Source organism: Pogona vitticeps, chromosome 6 (genome assembly GCF_051106095.1).
Source record: "Pogona vitticeps strain Pit_001003342236 chromosome 6, PviZW2.1, whole genome shotgun sequence".
Taxonomy (NCBI): Eukaryota; Metazoa; Chordata; class Lepidosauria; order Squamata; family Agamidae; genus Pogona; species Pogona vitticeps.
The window spans coordinates 35,818,351-35,841,562 of record NC_135788.1 but is presented as its reverse complement, the minus strand read 5'-3'; the positions used below and the strand labels follow the sequence as shown (position 1 = coordinate 35,841,562).

Here is a 23,212-nt window from a genome sequence, read left to right as displayed (position 1 = left end):
TGCTGCCAGATAAGGCCACCAGGACTCTCAGACAAAAGATGGTGCCTGTCAGAGGACATTTTACTTAAAACTTTTCAATCCAAGAGAGAGTCCTCTGGGCAACTCACTTTAGGTTTCACAGCAAGCAGACTTCACTTGAGAGTAATTTAATATACAAAAGAAACTGGAAGTTGGAAAGGTTACTTTTTTGGACTAGAATTTTCAAAATTCCTCCACCAGCACAGCCACAAGAAACGCAAGACACACGGCCTATTTTTGCTTGCAAGCACCAAGGAACAAAACATGTCAGTGGAATTTCCTTTTGTCAGTTTCTCTACTTGGAAAAGTTGCCTGCCTCTTACTTTCCTGCCACCACATAGAGAATTAGAACATACAAGTCTAAGGCACTATTTTCATGACTTCTTCACTGCAGCATTTATCTACTCCCCATTTGTGTTGCATAATTTTTAAAAACCACTTGTTTTAACTTTAAAAATGTCAATGACTAATAAGCTGCATGGTTCATTTATAAGTCGTTGATTGTACAGTTAGATACAATATGACAGCACAAACTGTCTCTTGAAAAGCAGTCGATCAATCAAGCTGAGAGACAACTGTCCAACTCTAAATTTTACCAGCTCTTAATTACAGACTCAGCTGTCAAATATCAAAAGGAATTACAAAACCTTATGAAAAACTTCCCTGAAAATATACATGAACAAATACTGTACTGACTAACACACTGCAAGAACCTCAGCCAGCTACCTGATACTAAATATGCACAAAACAGAGAACCCCAGCAGACTCACTGTATGAAACATTAATACAGTCACTGTTGCAGTATCTGGATATGTGGACTCTATACTCAAAATATAGGCCACCAATGCACCTAGCTATGTAAGAAATACCACAGACTTTCTAATGAAACGTCAATCAATTCACAGTCTCCCTGTTAACATTATCTTAGCCACGATGGCCATAGAAGCTCTCTACACTAACATCAACACAAAGACAGACTATACAATTTAAATGATAAAGCACACATAGACATCACCCTCCACATAGGACAAATGGGACTCAACTTGCATTTCATGTCTAGTTGGGTCTACCAACCACTACACCCCTTTATCTTAGAGCCCTATATGTATGTTTTGCCATATATTCTCTGTATTCTCACTCATGTCTGAAGAAGTCCACAAAAGTTCACATTAAAATATAAGTAGTTAGTCTTTAAGGTGCCAAAATGTCTTTGTCTTCTTTATTTTTTGCTTTTGTTTTGTTTTGTGTTTCTTGTTGACTAGTACCAAAGTACTTTCATACCTCCTTTTGTTGATGTGAAAGTTTCCCAATTCTTTTTTCTTTTAAACACTTTTCCAATATAACACACACACACACACACACACACACACACACACACCAGTACACTTACTTGCTTTTCATGCTTTGGTGTCATCTTCCAAACTCCACGCAAAATGAATCTGAAAATATAAAAGTGGTAAAGCCAAATAAATATAACTGGACATGAACTGAAAAAGGGAGAAGGTTATATTGAATGCAATACTTTGTCCAAAGATATAATTCTTGATTCAGCTGAAAATGCCAAGAAAAATCTGTCCCAGGTGTACCTCACAGCCCAAGAGATGATAGAGCTCTAATAATTTTCCACAATGCGTGCATTTTCCACCTTTTCTACCAGTCAAAGAAATGAGGAATCACACACACTGTTAAATTCCTCCCAACCAAATGGAGGACAAACCTATCAGTGACAACTTGTCACAATGGTGATACTCCAGCATCAGTGGCCTCATGCCTCTAAACACCAGCTGGTGGGCAACATGAATGGGAGGTTCTTGTTGTACTCCTGCCTTGTTTTGGAGTTTCCCACAGGCATCTAGTTGGCTGCTGAATATACAAGAAGCTGGACTAGTTCACCGTTTGAGTGATCAAAATCCTGCCATCAACAAGAGATTCTCCTTCAGAAGATAACTTTGCTCTGCTCCACTGATTAAATTACTGAATGTCTGAATAGTAATTACAGATGTAAAATATGTAGCCACTTGTCATGTATTGATAAAATTCATCTCTTGCAGATCAGTGCAATACCCCTAACACCTACTGTAGTTTGGTCTAGGCCTGTCATCAGTAGAGAGAAACAGTCTAGGTCTGATGCTGGCTTATGGACTAAATGACCCTTGGGATCCATTCCAACTCTACAATTGTGGGATTCCATTAAAGGTTCATCTGTCTCCATCATGTCTTCCTGCAAACATATGCCATCTTCTATGAACCCTACTTGCCACAAATTATCCATTTTTAATTTTCTCTGCCCACCAAATTAATTTATCTGTATAATCATATAAATATCCTTCTTTGAAAAGAAGCCATTTTTCCCATCATGGAGTGACTCAGGTTCTTTGAGAGGGGCTAGCAGGTCACAAGACAGCAAAGACTGGGGACTGTTAGTGGAGGCTCTCAGTCAGAGCCTACGGAGTCATTAGATGCCAGACTTATTTTTCTGTCTGTGTGCGAATATGAGCAAACTTGGGCCTTTCCGGATGACTCATAAATAAAGCTGGAAAGTGTGTAATGATCCTTGGCAATATTGTTACTTCAAATATTATATTCTACAGTGTTCAAAGACTGGATTTCTGCCAGTCAAATAAACAATGCACAGGCATTAGGTATGGCAGAAGAAAGGGACCTGGGAGTTTCTGTTTACATACTCTTCTCAGACTGGGGGAAGTTGAGGGATTTTTTACAAGCAGCCTTGATCCACAAGGAAAGTTCCTCTTCTAATTGAAATCCTTTGACATACTGACCTGACACAATTTGCACTGCCATGAAAATGGCTAGGTACCTGAACTATCTATTGCATCAGCTACTCACAATATGGATAGTCACACCTAACATTAACCAGGAGAGACATGCATATTTGGGGGATTCTACAGGACAAAACCACATCTTGACAACAAAAAACATTAACATCACCAGGCAATGCCATAAAACTCTGGCATTTTTAGTGTTTCTATTAAGCATATTTTGTTCAGGCCTCATTCTGTATTGATGAGAAAGTCGCTCTTTTAGGGGGTGGAATCCTTTAAACAGTTGTTTCTACCTCATTTGTGGCCTTGCAGAAGTTTCCAAGACACTCCTCCAATTTTGGAATAGCAAACCAAACTCAACAACAAAAGCTCAGTCAAAAATTTACTGAAATGTTTCTTCACCTGCCATCTCTGTGGCACAGTGCCTTTTCAAATGTCCAGGTTATGGGTTCTTTCTCTGAGGAAGTAATTGAAGATGCTGTTACATACAGCACTGATGTTACCTGTCTGTCATGGGTTTGGAGGGAAAGTTCCATCCTATGGGGAGTGGAAGGCGGGACATCAGGAGGAGGGGCTGTACTGTATATAAATGTGGAGTTTGTGTGGAGAGTTAGGAGAGCTGGAGAAGCTGAGGGAGAGCTGAAGGAGAGCTGAGAGAAGAAGCTGGAGTGGAAGTCTGTGTGTCAGACAGGGTACTACTGTGTGTCAGTCAGTACCAACCTGATAGGTTCAGGTGTCTGTATGGTTAGCCAGAACTGATAGGTTCAGGGTCTGTGCTTTATTTAAAGGTGTTCTGTGTGAACCAAACTGGTGTATGTATGATTGAGACTAAGCCACGTTACTGTACCTTATTCACTTGATCATTTTATTTTCCCTGTGTGTTATTTAAATAAACCTTATTCCTTTATTTGTTAAAAATCCATCCCTGGTCTGTGTGACTTCTTATAGGGAATGGTTGGTGGCAGCTTAGTGAAACTGTGGTATATCCCAGTAGGTCTGGGGTTGTCACATTGATTGGTGTCCAGCGTGTGGGATACGACTGGTCCAGTTGTCCAGTGGTCCAGCAAAGCCTTGGCAAGTGTGCCCAGAGCAAGGGGGGTCTAGTCAGGGACAATCTGAGAGCGCGTAGGTAATCTTCTAGGCTTACCTCACGGGGAGGTATGCTAGTGGAAGAACGTGTGACCTCAGATTGGTGGGACTAGATTAGGGAGCTCTGAGGCAACCTGTTTTGGCGGGAAAAAGCTGAGGCAAAGCTGTGTGAAATAGCAGTGATCTAGCCTGTCTGCTGAGAGGCCTAGCAGAGGGGGGTAGACTCTGGCTGGCAACAGTTGCAAGTTAGTGCTGAAGAACAGCAGCAATCTATAGAAGGCTGGTTCTGAGGCAAAAGAAAAAAAAAAGTGGTCGCTTTATTTTGAGGCTTGACTTTTGAAAGCAGCCTGTTCTGGGGGGGGATTATGCCCTTGACTCGAAGCCAAATGGCAGAAATGGGTGAAGTGAGGGAACCCCAGGTGGACCAAGGTTCTGAGGATGAATTTGGCTCAGTGCAGGATGAGAGCACGGGAGAACAGAACCCAGAACTCAGGAAAATGCTCATAGCCCAACAGCATGAACTGAGGGTGAGGGAAATGGAGGAAAGATTAGAGAGAGAAAGAAGGGAGGAGAAACAAAGGCAATTTGAAATGGAGCAAAGGGAAAGGGAGAAACAGAGACAATTTGAATTGGAATTGCAGAGAGAGAAAATGGCGTCTGAGTTAAGAAAATTGGAACTGATGAACCAGAACAATAATAACAATAGGGATTCTGAGGGAGGCCAATTGTCTAAAACTGACCTGAAGAAATTCCCTGTATACCACAAGGGAGATTGCCCTGAGGTGTTCTTTTCCCTAGTGGAAAGAGCGTTTGTGGACTTCTCAGTAAGGGAAACTGAGAAGATGACCATCATGCGATCTTTAATCAGTGGCAGCCTGGCAGAAGTCTATGCAGAGATGCCAGAGGAACTGATGAAAGATTTTGCAGAGTTTAAAAAACTGGTGTTTGCCAGACATGGGATAAATGCGGAACAGCTGAGGCAAAGATTCAGGTCACTCACCAAGAAACCAGAGCAGACTTTTACCCAAGTGGGGGCCCAACTGGTGAGGCTGCTAGAGAAATGGCTATCTCAGGAGGGAACAGAGACCTTTCAGCAGCTCAAAGACATGATAGCGCTGGAACAGTTTTATTCAGTCCTGCATGGGGAACTGAAGTTCCAGGTGAGGGAAAGGAAACCGAAATCTGTGGCCGAAGCAGCCGAAATCGCAGATTTTATTTCCCAAATAAGAAAGCCCTTAGGTGAGGGGAAATCGATAGGTAAACCTAAAGAGACCTACAGCAAGTACTCTTAGGGACCAGGGAGAAACCAGCAAGTGGGAGGGGCCCATGGTGAAGGGAAGCCCTCAGACACGAAACAAAGACCTCAGATTTTGGAGGGAAAACCAAAACAAGATGAGAAAGACTCAAAATACAGCAGAAAATGTTATTTCTGTCAAGGAAAGGGCCATCTAATCTCAGAGTGTGAGAAATTAAAGCAGCTAAAAGGAAATGTGCCTCATGATTCGAGTGGAACCAAGCCAAAAGCTGTGTTCTGTGTCCAGAAAGAGCAAAGCTCCTTGTCACTGAGGGAGCCTGTTGCCATGGCTACTCAATCTGGAACAGTTACATCTGCTGATCAGGCTGAGGAAAATGGTCCTCTTGTGGAGGTCAAGCGCTGCTTGCTAGTGAGAACAGATTCGCAGTTGTTTGAAACCGCAGGGGTGGACGTAGGAATACTTGACCATCAGTATAGGGGGCTGAGGGATACTTGTTCCCAGGTGACCCTGTGCCATCCAGATATTATTCCTAGGGAGTATATAATCCCAAATGAGAGCATAAAGGTGGCAGGGATTGAGGGACAGGTGATCTCGCTGCCAGTAGCTGAGGTACCTGTGAACTTTCAAGGCTGGAGGGGAGTTTGGTGGCTAGCGATTTCATCGACTCTGCCAGCAGCCGTGCTCGTGGGAAATGACCTGGCTGAACATGTGAAACGGGTGCTGGTGATTACACGCTCACAAGCCACCACGGGGACAGTTCAGGGGGGTACTGATGAGCCCGAGACGGAAGCAGAGGGGAGTTCCGAAGCTGTGGTGGACACCTTAACCACCGACAGCCGATTTGGCCAGGAGCAGAAGGCAGATGCCACTCTCCAAAAGTGTTTTGAACAGGTGACAGACGCCCAGCCAACACCTGAAACCCCAGTGAGATTTTGTGAGAAAAAGGGAATTTTATATAGAGAGACCCTGAGGAATATCTCAAAAGGGGGAGAGTTGAGGAGTCAGCTGGTGGTACCTGAAAAGTATCGCCCCATGATCTTAAAAAGGGGGCACTCTGACATGTTTGCTGCGCACTTAGGGGTGAACAAAACACAACAGAGAATTACACAGAATTTTTACTGGCCTGAAATAGGGAAGCAGATCAAGGAGTTCTGTAAACAATGTGATGTGTGTCAGAGGCAGGGGAATAACCGTGACAGGACCAAAGCAAAGTTGTGCCCTTTGCCTGTGATTGACACTCCGTTCAAATGTATAGGGGTGGATATTGTGGGACCTTTGCCCAAGGCCACAAAGAGGGGGAACAGGTTCATTCTCACCATTGTGGACCATGCCACGAGGTACCCTGAAGCCATTCCCTTGACTAACATTGAAACCAACACAGTGGCAGATGCCTTGGTGGGGTATATGTCCAGAATGGGATTCGCCTCAGAAATAATCACAGATTTGGGCGCCTCGTTTACATCGAAGCTCATGAAACGGTTATGGCAAATCTGTGGAATTAAACACAAGGAAACCACTGCCTATCACCCTGAAAGTAATGGGTTAACGGAGAAGTTCAATGGGACTCTGATGCGCATGATTAGGGCTCACTTGGCAGAGAATCCAAACAATTGGGACCAGAAGCTGCAATCCCTTTTGTTTGCTTATCGATCAGTGCCACAAGCCAGTACCGGGTTCAGTCCGTTTGAACTCTTGTTTGGGAGAAGGGTGAAAGGGCCCCTTGATTTGATCAAACAAAATTGGGAGCAGATCACCCAGGATGACCCCCAAGATGTTGTGACATATATAGACTCTTTAAGGAATGACCTAAAGAGAAACCTAGAGCTAGCAGCAGAGACCCTGCAAGCTCAAAAGGTCAGAAAGAAAGCTTGGGATGACCAGGAAGGCAGGGAGAGGCGCTTTAACCCAGGGGAGGAAGTGCTTTGGCCTAGGCCCTGCAAAGAGAACAAACTGCAGCTGGGTAGCCCAGACATAAAATACTTGGGTCACATAGTAGGGGGAGGAGTAATCAAACCCCTAGAGGCCAAAATAGAAGCCGTTCGTGATTGGCCTAGACCCAACACCAAGAAAAAAGTCAGATCATTTCTTGGGTTGGTGGGCTACGACAGAAAGTTCATCCCGAGGTTTAGCGAGATAGCGACTCCGCTGACCGATTTGACGAGGAAGAAGACTGATGACCGCATCCCGTGGACCAGCGACTGTGAGGAGGCGTTCCAGAGGTTGAAGGAGGCCCTCATCAACTATCCAGTGCTGCGTGCTCCAGACTTCGACCGGGAGTTCATCATCTACACCGATGCGTCTAACAGCGGGGTAGGAGCAGTTCTTTGCCAGGAGGATGAGAATGGTGACCAGCATCCAGTGTCCTACCTGAGTAGGAAACTCCAGAAAGGTGAGAGACATTTGGCAACCGTGGAAAAGGAGTGCCTGGCCATAGTCTACGCGATCCAGAAGGCCAAGCCTTACATCTGGGGAAGACATTTCATTCTGTGCACTGACCATTCACCACTGCAATGGTTAAAGACAATGAAAACCCACAATAGTAAACTTATGAGGTGGGCTTTAAACCTGCAGGACTATAACTTTGAAGTGAAGGTGGTCAGAGGGTCAGTGAACTGTGTTGCTGACGCCTTATCAAGAAGACCCGAAGAATGAAGACGGCGAAAGAAACATGGACTATGTATATATTTTGGTGACCAAAAAGTTAAATGTACCTGTTGTTTATTAAACATACTTGGTTTGTATGAATAAAGGTAACTTGATGTATTGTAAATGGTAAATGTTTAAATGCCTAATTGATATGTTTATCCAGAGTAAGTATGGTAAGGTATGTTAATGTATAACTGTTTTTGTATGTTTTGGATCCAGGTTGTTTTTTGGAGAAAAGCACCTTAGCTTTCCCCCTACAAAACAACTTATAAAGAGGGGAGGTGTTACATACAGCACTGATGTTACCTGTCTGTCATGGGTTTGGAGGGAAAGTTCCATCCTATGGGGAGTGGAAGGCGGGACATCAGGAGGAGGGGCTGTACTGTATATAAATGTGGAGTTTGTGTGGAGAGTTAGGAGAGCTGGAGAAGCTGAAGGAGAGCTGAGAGAAGAAGCTGGAGTGGAAGTCTGTGTGTCAGACAGGGTACTACTGTGTGTCAGTCAGTACCAACCTGATAGGTTCAGGTGTCTGTATGGTTAGCCAGAACTGATAGGTTCAGGGTCTGTGCTTTATTTAAAGGTGTTCTGTGTGAACCAAACTGGTGTATGTATGATTGAGACTAAGCCACGTTACTGTACCTTATTCACTTGATCATTTTATTTTCCCTGTGTGTTATTTAAATAAACCTTATTCCTTTATTTGTTAAAAATCCATCCCTGGTCTGTGTGACTTCTTATAGGGAATGGTTGGTGGCAGCTTAGTGAAACTGTGGTATATCCCAGTAGGTCTGGGGTTGTCACAGATGCTGCCCAGTGTACTACAGTGGACAGAGTGACGAACTAGGACTCAGGAAGCTTGAACTAGGACTCAGGAGACATGGATGCAGTTCCCCACTCAGCCATGGCAACTCACTGGGGTAGAGTGAGGGTGAAACTGCGAAAATCACTCCTTTAAAAATCACTTGACAGCATGTAACAACAGCAACTGTAAATTCAATATTAGAAACTAGAATAACTGTTATTATTCAATTTAGCTGAGGCCACTAATCTTATACTACTAGACTATACTTGTATCTTTTAAAAATGGCGTAAGGACTAGTGCCACAAAAAATAATACAAAGCTCAGGGACGGCCACATATTCTGCCTCAGTTTAGTAGTGGATTCAGTTCAGACAACAATACCAGCCACTTGGTTGAGTTCTAGAAAAATTCCCACCTGTGATCTCACAAGGGCTGAAATCAATGTCTGTGCCATTACAGAAGCCATGAAACATAATTATTCAACAACTAAGCCCACACAAACACATCACATCTCAATCCTTGTAAACAACTACCAAAACTGAGGACTTAAGTAGCACCAGCTGCAATGCTTTGAATCAAATCAGATTTCCCAGGCAACATCATAATCCAGACTACTCTTCATTTGATGCTGAACCAGTTGGTTGTCTATATATTTGTACTACACCATTATATCAATCCAATACTACTGTAATAATTATGACTCCATCTTACCAAATTCCTAGGATTTACATTTTAATAAGATGTCTTATAGTTCTCTGGTAGAGAGCTCTAATACGTTCCCCTCAACTGCAATTCCCAAGTGAATTTAATAAAATCTAGGGATTACATCAGTTTCATTCTGTAGTACAGATACACCAAAATGTAAGTATTTACTACAACATTCCACTCATTCCATTTTCCTACTTTTTATAATACACTGTACGTCCAAAATAACACACATTAAAAAAGCATGAAATCATATCTCCCCCCCCCCCAGGGAGCATGAAACTTTCCCCATTTCTCAGTAATTTCCCACCCAATGGTGTGTCGTCCCCCCAACAGCTTAAAATCAGGAAGCTTGAATTTCAAAGTATCTCCAGGCAAAGTCTTTTTAAAAAATGATCAAAGGAAGAAACTTTCCAAGGTGTTGCAATACCGGGGAGCAAAGTATATGGGCACACTGTGGATTCTTTTCAGTTCTAAATGAGTGTGACTAAGCAAACACTGATAGAATATTTCTCAATGGACCGAGCAAAACCAGCACAGGAAGCTTGCGCCATATCAGAGAACATCGCCATCAACTCAGTTTTGTTGACACAGACTTGCAGCTGTTTTTCCAGGTTTCAGACAGCAGACTTCCCTAGGTATGCTGGGGATTTAAAGCAGAGGTGAGCAAAGTTCGACCCTTCAGATGTTTTTGGACTACAGTCCCCATTGCGCTTGGCCAGCACAGTCAATAGTGAGGAATACTGGGAGTTGCTGCACAACAACAGCTGGAAGACCCCAGCTAGGACTGAGTTATAGCCACAAGTCAAGGTAGAGGCCAACTGCAGGTCTTCTATCATGTTTGTTGCAAATGCAAGCTTAATATATGTTTGCTTAGTAACCAGCTCTTACGGGATTAAATGCACTGGGCAGCAGGAGTCAATGGGCAGCTCGGCAGCTGAAATAACAGCATGAGCAAAGAGGTTTTTTTTTTAAGACAAAAAGCAGGTATTAGCCCAAGAGAAATCACAAGGTTAATTTGTTTACTGCTGTTTCCACTGACCCAGCAGCACAAAATACACATCAGAGATGAGCCACTGTGAAAAGACAGCACATAGATTTATCCGCTTTGACCCATGCAGAGGTATAAGTATCAAGTCATGACCCTTAGTAGTAATGGTGGGTCTAGGAAAAAAAGACATCGGTCAATCTTAAGACCTAGCAAATATTCAGTAGGAAAGAAGTGACCTGCTAAAGGGACTGGCATAAATCATCCACTCTGAAAAACACGGTGCTGGACTAAATAGTTTGTGGTCTGCTCCAACAAGGCTCTTCTGCCTCTGCCATGACCTGAAGACTATATTCCTTACTGGTCTCCCAGTCAACCATGGCCAACTATGGTTAGCTTCCAAAACCAAGTGAGATCAGTCAATTCAGATATGGTGGTATCTCGGATGCTGTCCTGATTTAACAGTGAGCAACAAGGGTGCCAGTAAGATTGCTCTCCACAACTCTCTCTCCTAAAAGCACATCAAGTTCTGAGAACTTGTCAAAAAGAAACAAAAAAAATATTTACAAAGCATTGGTGATGACTGGAGTTCTTCAGGGGGTAAAGAGCACAAGACGCTTGACAGAAAAGTATGGGTAGGATACAAAAGAGCACAGGCTCTTCTTGATATCATACTAAAATCAGGTGTAGGGAAGTGGGTTGAATGCATTAGGAGGTGAGGAGACCTATGCACAGACCCATAGCTTAGGATTAGAAATGGGGGTATTCGTATTCATATATGAATACCCCTGTACCATTCACTCACCCATCCACTGCTGCTGTGGCTCCACACTACCTTCCAATCGCTCCAGAGCTGGTGGTCAACTAGCCACCAGTCAGCCTGGCAGGGAGACTCGTCTTCCCTCCTCCTACCAGGAGTAGGTAGTTGACCACAAGCTCCGGTCAATGAATACAAATACCCCGCATCTCTACTTGGTTACTCAGGGGATAGGACATTTATTCCACATTTCAAAGGAGAATGGAGGCTGATCTAATCAGTACATGATTACTGACTTTGCTTGATAACCTTTGTTTCCCAACACAGCATTCACAAATAGGCCAAAGGGAAGTTAAAACACAAAACTGAAGAGTGTTGATAAAGTGGAGCTAATGTGGCAACAGTTCTCTATGCTTTAAGCTTCACAATAATCTCATTTGTTCATTTTGTCTGCACTGATTCCCTTAAAATTAGAGTCAGTGTGCCACAGTGGCTAAAGACTACTAGAACTAGTAGACTAGAACTATGGGACCCAGGTTCAAATCTCCACTGAGGGACTGATCCTAAGCCTGCAAATGGCCTGAATCCAACTGATAGCTCCAACAACAATTGGCCAACTGAATCAATGAGATTTCCATAAGTCTCACCTCATCATTTCATAAACAATTCAATGGGTTTACTCTAGTTGGGAAAAGCAACTGGATTTAGGCCAATATTCCTCAAACTAATCTACCAGGTAGGATAGATCTGCAGATAAGATAGAGGTGGGGACTATGCTTCTTTCAGCTCCTTAGAGGAAACATGGATTAATTTAAAATAAAAATAATAGATTTATTTTGATATGGTCCTCAATTACTTTCTATGTCTTTCCTGAACATACATTATTTTTTCCTCCTAGGATTTGGCTGGATAAAGGGCTGGGCATGTGCTCCCATAAACAGGTGACTCAGAAATGCTTCCAGTTCCTCCTGCTTATCAAACATTAAAGGGATATATGCTCTGGGGCTGATATTTTTAAAATGTATGAAGTTTTCTGAAGGCAAACCAAATCTCAACCCCTGCTGATGTTGTTTTGGAACTTCTGATGTAATAAAATAATTATTAGATGGATGATACTTCAGTTTCTCAACGATGACATCCCAGAGATACAACAGGATGTCCTAATTAACAGAATGCATTCATGTGATGTGAGTGATCAACATTTACACATTCCTTTCGTAGTTAGTCAGAGAGAAGTTAATTACTATGCATATGCAAAATAATGATGAGGTTAGAACCCTGAAGCAAAAGAAGCTCAGGAAAGGGAGACAGGATGTTCCCCATCACACAGATGACTGTGTGTTGTTGTTTTCCTGAAAGCCAGTCAGCTTTCTAGCAAATGTGATGCTATCTTCAAAAGCAGTACAATATGGGCAAAATTGCATTGGCATAAATTTAGGCCAACTTAATGCAGTGCCAGAAATATTTAATTTAAGCTAATGGAAAGCTTCCTATACTCTCCACTTTAGGTTCCAAAGCTCTCTAGAGCTTCCTTTTTCCATAGAGATGCCTTTGGGAGCCTCAGGTAGGCCACTTCAGTGGTCAATTATTACCACTGGATGCCAGGACTGGGAGGTCTGACAGTGATTTTTTCACTATTAAAGACTCCTCCCTGCTTCCAGATAATGTACACCCAAAGGCTTCCTCAGGGCAAAAGGAAGCCTTGAAACCTGAAGGGGCAGAGAAGATGAAGCTTTCCATAAATTTAAATTAAATATTTCCAGCAGCCAATCCAGCTTGTGCCAGCATATAGTTACACAACAGGATTTTACTCAATATTTTGTTTTCCCACTTCCTAATGTGAAATACAGGAGGTAAGAAACTTTGTTCCACGAAAATTAAATCCTAGGAAAAACATTTCCTTTCATTCTTCTTAGTGAAAAGATCTATGAAAAAGGCCACAGTGTGTTGTATATGTGCATTCACACACACATTTTCATTTAATACTTTTGGCCTGTTCATCTGGATTATGATATTACACACACACACACACACCATCTTAATCTTCATTGGCTGTACAACAAGTCCAGCTAAAGCCAACTAAGAGGGACATTTCAGTTTTCTATTAAAATGAAAGTAGAATAGTGAATAGCTATATTACTGCTGCAAGAAAAAAGTTATCCTCTCGGTCTGTATATGGCCTTGTATGCACGTAGACACTCTCCACAGAATAAATGTAGAGTTTAAGCCCAGTGGCCAACTTAAAGCCAAAAAAAAAAATTCTACTCGCTTGAGAAATGTATTCAGCTGAGTAGTACAATACTGAAACTTAGACTTCTTATAAAACATCAGCTTCCTTTTTTGGTGAATTTTCCGGGAAGGGAAAACACAATCTTTTGAGTCACTGACTCCCTTGTTTGTGAGGTTGATGTTTCTCTGTTCACATAAATAGACTGCCGTTGGTGTGCCCAGGAATACAACCAGCACCTCGCAATTTGCTGCCAAGACTTATGATTTCTCTCATGCAAGTGCAAATCCTGTCTGTGGCAGACAGGAACACACATCTGGAACTCACTGCCCAGATAGGAGTCCCCCCTAATTTGTTGTTGTTTGTCATTAAGTCGTGCCCGACTCTTTGTGACCCATAGACCAGAGCACGCCAGGCCCTCCTGCCTTCCACTGCCTCCCGGAGTTGGGTCAAATTCATGTTGGTAGCTTCAGTGACACTGTCCAGCCATCTTGTCCTCTGTCGTCCCCTTCTCCTCTGGCCCTCACACTTTCCCAACATCAGGGTCTTTTCCAGGGAGATTTCTCTTCTCATGAGATGGCCAAAGTATTGAAGCCTCAGCTTCAGGATCTGTCCTTCTAGTGAGCACTCAGGGTTGATTTCCTTCAAAATGAATAGGTTTGTTCTCTTTGCAATCTAGGGAACTCTCAAGAGTCTCCTCTAGCGCGCGCACGCACACACGCACGCACGCACACACACACACACACACTACAATTCACCAAAAAAGAATCCACCCTGTCAAATGTAGCACTGTGGGAGACAGGAGAAGGAAGCTGGTCAAAATAGGTAAGGAAGTGGCTAGCTGCTTTGAATTAGTTCAAGTCTCCAGGACCGGATGGTTTACATACTAGGGTACTAAAAGAACTGGCAGATATTTATTTATTTATTCCTTAGATTTATATACTGCCCATCTAGAACGTGTCTACTCTGGGTGGTTTACATATAATATAAAATTTAACTAAGATAAAAATTTTTATCTCAGAACCACTGAATGAAATCTTGAGAGATCCTGGAGCATGGGAAAACTGCCAGAGGACTGGAAAAGAGCTGATGTGGTTCCAATCTTCAAAAAGAAGAAAAAAGTGGATCCAGGAAACTAAAAAACAATCAGCTTGACATCAATACTGGGAAAATCCTGCAAAAAAATAATCAAGCAGCAGATTTGTGAGCACCTAGAAAATAACAAGGTGATTACTAGAAGCCAGCATGGGTTTGCTAGGAACAGATCATGCCAAACAAACCTTATTGCCTTCTTTGGTAAAGTGACTAAATTAGTGGACCAAGGGAACGCAGTGGATATAGTATACTTAGACTTCAGCAAGGCATTTGATAAGGTAAACCACAACCTACGTCTGTGCAAGATAGAACAAAGTGGGATACACAGCGCAACTACCAGATAGATTTGCACCAGGCTGACCAATTGCACTCAGCTTGCGGTCCTCAATGGAACCACATCTATGCTGTGAGAAGTGTGCAGTGGGGTCCCCCAAGGTTCTGTCTTGGGCCCAGTGCTCTTCAACATCTTCATAAATGACCTGCATAAGGGGATTGAAGGAGAACTCATCAAATTTGCTGACGACACAAAGCTGGGGGGGAACTGCTAATACTTTGGAAGATAGACTCAACGTTCAAAAGGATCTAAGACGGCTGTTGTGGGTTTTTCGGGTTGTTTGGCGGTGTTCTGGAGGTTTTTCTTCCTAATGTTTCACCAGTCTCTGTGGCTGGCATCTTCAAAGGACAGGAGCTAGAATTCTGTCTGGGTCCAAGACAGAACCTTGAGGGACCCCACTGCACACTTCCCTCCATGTAGATGTGTTTCCACTGAGGATCACACAGACAAAATTCTAGTTCCTGTCCTCTGAAGATGTCAACCAGAGACTGGCAAAACATTAGGAAGAAAAACTTCCAGAAGACAGCCAAACAGTCTGAAAAACCCACAACAACCATTGGATCCTGGCCGTCAAAGCCTTTGAGAACACAATGATCTAGACCAGAGGCAGCAAACCTTTTTGGGCCCGAGTGCCCAAACTGAAGAAAACAAAGACAGTGGGTGGTGGGCTGTAGCAGAACCAGAAGTGGTGGTGGTGGAACTGGAATTGGCTACAGAAGGGAAAATCCCGAGCACGGAGGTGCCTCGAGACCCCACTCTGGATCCTGGCCCGCTGCCTGTCAAAGCGCCAGCACCACGGCTGCAGCCACCTCCTGTACTTTGGCTGCAAGGGGTAAGTAGCGATCCAGTGACTTATGGTTCACGTGCCCACAGAAAGGACTCTGCGTACCAGCTGTGGCACACGTGCCATAGGTTCACCATCGCTGATCTAGACAGACTTGAACACTGGGCCCTATCCAATAAGATGCAGTTCAGTGGCGGGAAAATTAAGGTCCTGCACTTAGACAGGAGAAACCAGATGCGCAGGTACAGGATAGGTGGCACCTGGCTTGACAGTAGTACCAGTGAGAGGGATTTAGGTGTCCTGGTGGACCACTGCCTAAGGATGAGTCAGCAGTGTGCTGCAGCTGCCAAGAAAGCCAACACAGTCCTAGGCTGCATGAACAGGGGGATAGCATCAAGAACATGGGAAGTGATTGTACCACTCTATACTGCGCTGGTGAGACCGCACTTGGAGTGCTGTGTCCAGTTCTGGTCAACACAATACAAAAAAGACACTGAGGCCCTGGAAGTGGTGCAGAGAAGAGCAACAAAGATGATAAGGGGACTGGAGGCTAAATCTTATGAAGAACAACTGAAAGAATTAGGTATGTTCAGCTGAACAAAGAGAAGACTGAGGGGAGACATGATAGCAGTCTTCCAATATCTGAAGGGTTGCCACAGGGAAGAGGGCATTGATTTATTCTCCATTGCGTCTGAGGGTAGGACAAGAACCAATGGGTGGAAACTCGTCAAAGGGAGATCCAACCTGGAAATAAGGAGGAATTTCCTGAAGGCGAAAACCATTAAGCAGTGGAACAGCTTGCCTCCCGATGTTGTGGGTGCCTCATCGCTGGAAGTTTTCAAGAAAAGATTGGTCAGCCATCTGTCTGAGATAGTATGAGGTCCGGGACAGTACTGGCCAGGAGGTTGGGCTAGAAGACCTCCAAGGTCCCTTCCAACCCTATGACAATTCTATGATTCTATGAATCAACATGCTTCCATATTTTAAGCTTATGCACTTACCAAAGGGAGGGGGACCACACATACCACAATATTTATGGCAACTCTTGTCACTCAGGGTTTATAGGCAGTTGGTACCATAATTTCCATAACTTTAGAAGTAGAAAATTAAATACACCCTTAACAAAACCAAACTGATCAAGCATGTGAGTATATCCTCTGGTTAACAACATCAAACTTTTAACATCATAGTCTGAATCCTACTTGTCATTCCCACTCATCCAATTAATCATGGGAATTTACAGTTGGTGATTCACTATTCAGCTACTGATCAATCGCTCTCAGCTACCAATTGGATTTTGGACTTTTCCTTTACTAAATTAAAAAAAATGCTACTCCTTTCTTTTATCTCTAGTCTTCCCTTCCTCATGGATGTACTTAGAAGCAGTCATAGAACTGCACATCTCAAAGGGACTCCAAGTTGATCAAATTCAACCCTCTGCCAAAACAGTAAACTCCTAGCTAAAGCATCCTTGATAAGTAGCCATCCTACCTCTATGTAAAAACCTCCAACAAAGGATAGTTCACCACCACTGGAAGCAGAGGCAATTGTGGAATAGTTACACATTCTAACCACCAGATGCACCACAACTAATCTCTGCAACAACACAACTTTTTTGTCCATCTCTTGTTACTAGTTTCCTCAATGAATACCATTACAAGCAAGGCTCATATCCACCTACTGGATACAGTCAGAAGGCCCTTTCATACTTTACATTTAAGACCTGTGTATACGAAAATGGTAAAGTGGTAAATTCATATTCACAAACATCTATATGATGGAGAGATCTATTCCTCTACATTTTTAGCCTTCAGACCCATTCCACTTCCAGTAACTTTTTCCTGTAATTAAAAAAACACTGCTAGGTATGCTTTTCTAAGCCCTGTTGACTTCAGTAGATTTCAGAAACAGAATATTGTAGGCAAAGAAGTTGGAGAAACTTTTTTTTCCCCCTGGGGATTCTTCCAGATGTAGCTCCAAAAAGGAGGAATTCCAAGTTTTCAACAAGTGCTCTAACATAAGACTTCAGTCTTCCTGGGTCACAGTGTTTCCACTTTATCTATTGTGTTGACTGCAAAATATGAAAAGAACAATGACTGTCCATTGCTGCTTGCAAAATATTTCCTCGACTGAGCAATGTTGCCCAACCTATGTGCCTTGAGCTATGACTGTAACTTCCATGCTGGGTGGGACTTATGGGAGTTACAGTCTCACTCATCTGGAAGACATCAAGTTCAGGAAGACTGGAATGTGCTCTAGAGCAAGGGTTGTCAACCCCTGGTCCGCGGCCCGGTGCTGGTCTGTGGGCTTGCCGGAACTGGGCCACAGATACATCTCTCTGTCACCAATTATTTCACTGGCTTAGCACTACTTCAGATCTTCCACATTTCTGATTAACTTCCAGCAAAGATTAGGGTAAGCATCAATCTACCCAATGTAATACATGATGAAAGCCATGAGGCTCTACAGTACTATGCTCAAAAGCAAAGTACTGGCTTATTAAAGCAGAAATATACAAGATAAAATGAAATATGCAAAGAAAAAACTACAAGACATCAGATGTGTTCAAGACAGCAGACATCATAATAGTAGTTATTGTTCATTCAGGAAGCAACTGAAGAATAAGGATATAGACTACAGTCCGCAAGCTAGTCAATTCAGAGTGCACATAATGAAGCCCTTGGGCCATCCCTTCCCAATGGATACTGTGTTATTTCTATAAACTACGCAAGACACATGACTGAACTTTTATAAAACCAGAAGAATTTGTGTGAAGTGATAGTTATAATATCAAAACTGTGGGGAGTAGGAATGTAAAGAACATTTGCTAAATTCTTTGTTCTTATTGATTTAGGATATTTTGATGGGACAAGGCATCTCAACAAAGAATTTCCAGACTTTGATGGATTTCATGCCTTCAGAGCAAGTGTGAAACAAGAAGCTCTTCAATTTCATCAAGGTCTTCAATTTGCTAAAAAAAAAAAAGCCTCAAAGTAATCGGTGTCCTTTACACACACACAGCAAGCACAGAAGCGGATGATTGTTCAAACAAACAAACAACCCAGCCAATGCTTCTAATTCTTAAAAATATATGAAATTAAGCAATTTGATATTACCTCTCCCAAAACTGCCTTGGAAATTAAAAACATTCTCACCAAAAATTTGCTCTATTTCAGGTGGAATGTAACACTTCCACATATTCATGCATGAGAATGAGACAAAAGATTATTTAAATGTATAAAAAAGATGACGGCTAAATTCAAATCTACATGTAGCCACAAAGAAATCTGATATGCATGCATACTAAATTCTCATATTTGGCTGGTGTAATAAAAGTATTGCTCAGTGCAGTTTCTGGAATTCCACCTCATGGAGTTGTGGTGTGGATAAAAGAGAAGAGGGAAAAATCATGTATACAGCTATTGACCTCTTTGTAGGAAAGGCAAATTAAAAATGTAAAGATAAATAAATGATCTAATGACATTTCAGTAAAGTACAAAAGTACTTTCAGAACCTATGAGATGACTTCTTAGAGCAGCTTCCTCCAAAATAACTCTCAGCAAGGATGGGGACCCCTAAGTTATCACTCACTGTCAAACAGAACTTAAGTCACAATGGCAACTTGACTCAGAATTGATTTGGGCTTTAGAAAAAATTGGACTCGACTTGCAACTTGGACCCATTTTTCCAAGTCATGTTTTCAAGTCCCTATTACTTTAATGGAGACCTATTATGTATTTTAATGGAGACTGACCAGTCCACCAGCCTACCTATTTTCTTCTCAGAGTCCTGGCCCTCAAACACCAAACCTAACCCGTTCCCTTTATTTATTTGTTTTCAGGCAGGCCTTGGTCTTTCCTCCACCTCCCTCTGCAACTATTTACAGTGGGGTCTTGACTTGAGAACTTAATCCGTATTGGAAGGCGGTTCTCAAGTCAAAAAGTCTGTAAGTCAAGTCTCCATTGACCTACAGTGCATTGAAAACAGATTAATCCCGTAACAGGCCGTTTTTGTTCCATTTTGGTTTTTTTCTGGTCTGTAAGTCAAATCTCAGTCTGCAAGTCAAACCTAAATTTTGCGGCCAGAGAAGTCTGTAACTCAAAAAGTCTGTAAGTCAAGCCGTCTGTAAGTCAAGGGTCCACTGTATTTACCTCACTCTGGCGCTGCCTGCCCACCTTCTAGCACCAGACCACCCTTCAGTGTCAGTCCTCCTTGGCCTACATATCCCAGCATACCCTGCACATGTTCCCCAGTGTGGACCATTTTGCTCCTCTTAGCATTCCCTTGCCAGGCAAAAATGTAGAACTGCACTAACCACAAAGCTGTGCTGGAGCTTTGTGGGTGAAGCGCCTTCCTTCCTCCCTCATTGGACCCCTTGGGATAAGGTTGGTCTTTTGGGCTCCCCGGGAGAGCTAAAAGAGGGGGGGGGGAGGAAAAAAAGGGACTGGTTGGGAGGAGGAGATGGAATTTAATTGCTTTTAATTTAAAAAACACATTTTTTAAAAAAATTAAAAGCTTTTTAATAGTGACTTGGAACTCAGACTTGAGGCTTGGGACTTCGGACTTGGTACTAAAGACTTGACAACATCCCTGAGTCTCAGTGTGTTGCATTTCAACCCCGATCGAAAGCTTTTTGGTTGAGGGTAATGAGAGATCTGGCTGTCTAGATAGCTCAACAGCTTAAGTATCTGGCTGCTGAGCCAGAGGTTGGGAGTTTGATTCCTCAGTATACCTCTTAGGAGAAGAGCCAGATTGTGTCACCTTGGGCAAGCTGCTCAGTCCTGGGGTACCCCTAAAAGCCACTTCTGAGTGATCTCTGCCTAGAAAACTCTGGAAAACATTACCATAAGTCAGAATCAACTTGTTAATGTGAGATATGGTCCAGTGTATTTTGAGGGCTCTACATTAGAAGAGGCTGCCTTAAACCCAAAGTAAATAATGGTGCCATGACATAATTATATTAGTATTTTCTCAGTGAAATCAATTATTACTTACCCTAGGAAACAGAAACGTCTTTTGTTGACATAGACCTAGTGACAGGATTTAACAAAACAAAATTTGGAATATGATTAGTCAAAAGCACTGATATTTTGTTGAAACTGCAAAGAGATGTAACATAAGTGCATTAGTTGCTGGGATGCAATGCCATTTACATCACATTCAATTCAAGGGTAATATAATGTCATGGAAATAACTAGTTAGTTACATTCCACTTATTTCCTGTGCCAGAAATGCTCATTTATAAATTGTTAAAATTTTACATTCTCATTCTGCACAACTGCACAAGATCTTAAAATCTGGCTTAATTTTTCACCTTTAGGCAATTCCCTATAACTACACAGAGAACTTCAAACTGTGTTGGCCCTCTAACTGGAAGTCACTAAAGCCAGTTCAAATTGCCTACAGTGAACTCACACAGGGTAGGATATATGTGGAGCTCCAGATACTGTTGAACTACTCCTGTTATCCCTCACCAATGGTATAGTTTACATGTTGATTAGACAGAACACTGTTAGCTACTCGTTTTGCAGTGTTTTGATTACTTAGATATGGTATCTTTATAGCATGTCTATGTCTTTCTTTTTCATTTCTCCAGATAACCTAATTTTATTGTCATTTTATTGTTCATGATAATTCCTTTTTCAGTTCTTCATGTTAATTTTAAACATCTTTGCTTTCTATGGATCTCTTGTTTTGATTCCTGATCAAAGGATTACATTCTCTATGCTCTATCATAAAATCTGCTGTACAAAACTGTGTGAAAGAAGTTATTTATTCAATCTACATCAAATTCTAAGCAGACCTTACTGTCAGGCTGAGGGAGGTGGCTGCCTCAGGCAAGAGATTTTGGCACCACAAAAGGGTCACACATTTTTAGTTGCTTATTTTGTTATTGGGTGATATTTTTTTAAACCACTAGCAAGAGGAAAAGGCACTTTCAGGATTGTCTGTCCAAACAGCTACTGTATCTCTATATCTTGACAGTCTGTATAGCGGAGAGGGGAAGTGTAATTATTGTCCTATTTCAGGCAAGAAAATGTCTTGGACAGAGCTGGCTCTAAACCAACAAACAGTTTTCATAAACTCAAACACACTGACTCCAGTTACCTGTAACAAACACACTCACCTTTGAATTGGCACACAAACACTGCCCTTAAGCGTCTACCATTTTACTATTGAAGAGCCACAATCCAGGGCATGAGTTACAGTGACTTTTGAGTTTTCAAAAAAGTAGAAATTATTATTATTATTATTATTATTATTATTATTATTATTATTATTATTATTATTATTATTATTATTATTATTATTATTATTATTATTATTATTATTATTAAAAAACTCCAGGCACAGTCAAAATTATAAAAACATTGACTGGTATTTTTTCTTATTTACATTTTTTACCCAAAATCTAGGTGTCTGTTCAATATTGGCACAGTATGTATGCCGTTCCAAATATTGCCGTTTTTTGTAGCTCTGATGGTGTTGTTTCTGACATCTGTAACTGTGTATAGTATTGTGTGAAATTTCTAGATATTGTTCCCAAGGCCCCACTGACTACGGGCACCACTGAAGTGTTTCATTCCATTGCCAGATCTCTGTATTTTGTTAATTTTTCCAATTTTTTATTTTCAGCTCTTGCCTACTGATTATTATTATTTCCTTTCCATCTTGGGCATACTTCTAAAATAGACACCTGAAGAAAGCAAGCCATGTTTTTTTCGTGCAGGTCCCGGTTAATTAATTAAGTAAAATATAATTTATTCTTATTCTTATTCTTATTGCTTCTAGGACAGCCAAAAGATTTGATTTTCTCTTCAAGGCAGCCGGGCTAGAAAGGAAGCCGGGAGTCCATTCTTGTCCTCTCTGGTGGCAAGGGAGCTATTCCAAATTCACGAGGAGTAAAGGCACGTGTGTAAAGGCATGCGGTGGCGTATAAAAAAAGGTCACGGCCACCCGGACCCCCCTCAGAAGCAGGCGATCCAGTCCAACCCCATCAGAGTTATTCATCCCGATAGAAAAAGCAACGGCTTAGGAGGAAGGCGCGGCGCCTCTGCCTCCTTAGCTTTGACCACAAATAAGCCTTCCGGCGACTTACCGGCCTTTCCGAGGTTTCTCAAGGATTCCCGCCCGAAGAGAGAGAGAGAGAGAAAACAACACCAGCCGGAGTCTCGCAGGTTCCGAACAGGGAGCTGGCCGGTCTACTAATTAAATAGCAGCGGCTGAGAGCGGGCACGAACTTTGCGTCCACGTGACCGCCGGCCAGCGAAGGGGGAGGAGGGGGAGGAGGAGTCACCGCCGTGCCGCGGCACCCCCCGCCGCCGCCGCCTCCGCCAGTCTGCACGTTTTCTCCCGGAGGAGATCAAGGACGCTGCTGGGGAACGTGTCGGAGAAGGGAGGACGAGGAGGCCGCCGGAGGAAGCCGATTGAGATGCTCGCCTGGCAGGCATTCTATGGCGAAGAGGCATCCATGCGAGGTCGAAAGAGGAAGTGGCGGCCCTTTGAAAACTCCAGGCTGGCTGCGAACAACAGCGCGGCTTGCGACACCGGGCAGATTAAATCATAAACAGAAAGGAGGAGAATTTAGGATCCTTTTTTTTTTTTTTTTTTTTTTTTTTTTTTTTTTGCATACAGCTCTTTCAATACCGGGTAGAGGATTCTGGGAGTTGTAGTTCCAGAGCAAGATAAATCCAGTTCTTTGGTCTCGTGGAGCAGCCCACTGACTAAC

The 23,212-nt window shown here is 42.5% G+C and overlaps 1 protein-coding gene across 2 annotated transcripts in view; it reads right to left on the bottom strand.

Moving 5' to 3' along the window:
- SNX10 (sorting nexin 10) overlaps window positions 1-22,782 on the bottom strand; it is a 52,314-nt gene extending 29,532 nt beyond the window's left edge. Inside the window, exons 1-3 of one of the 2 annotated variants that reach the window (XM_073003307.2) lie at window positions 22,583-22,782; window positions 20,479-20,513; window positions 1,409-1,457 (exon numbers count right to left, since the gene is read on the bottom strand). In XM_073003307.2, the coding sequence (XP_072859408.1) occupies window positions 1,409-1,432 (24 nt within the window). In that variant the 5' untranslated portion in view covers window positions 1,433-1,457; window positions 20,479-20,513; window positions 22,583-22,782. The remainder of the gene's footprint in view (window positions 1-1,408; window positions 1,458-20,478; window positions 20,514-22,582) is intronic. The other variant, XM_073003309.2, reaches the window with a different exon arrangement.
- Window positions 22,783-23,212: the final 430 nt, after the last annotated feature.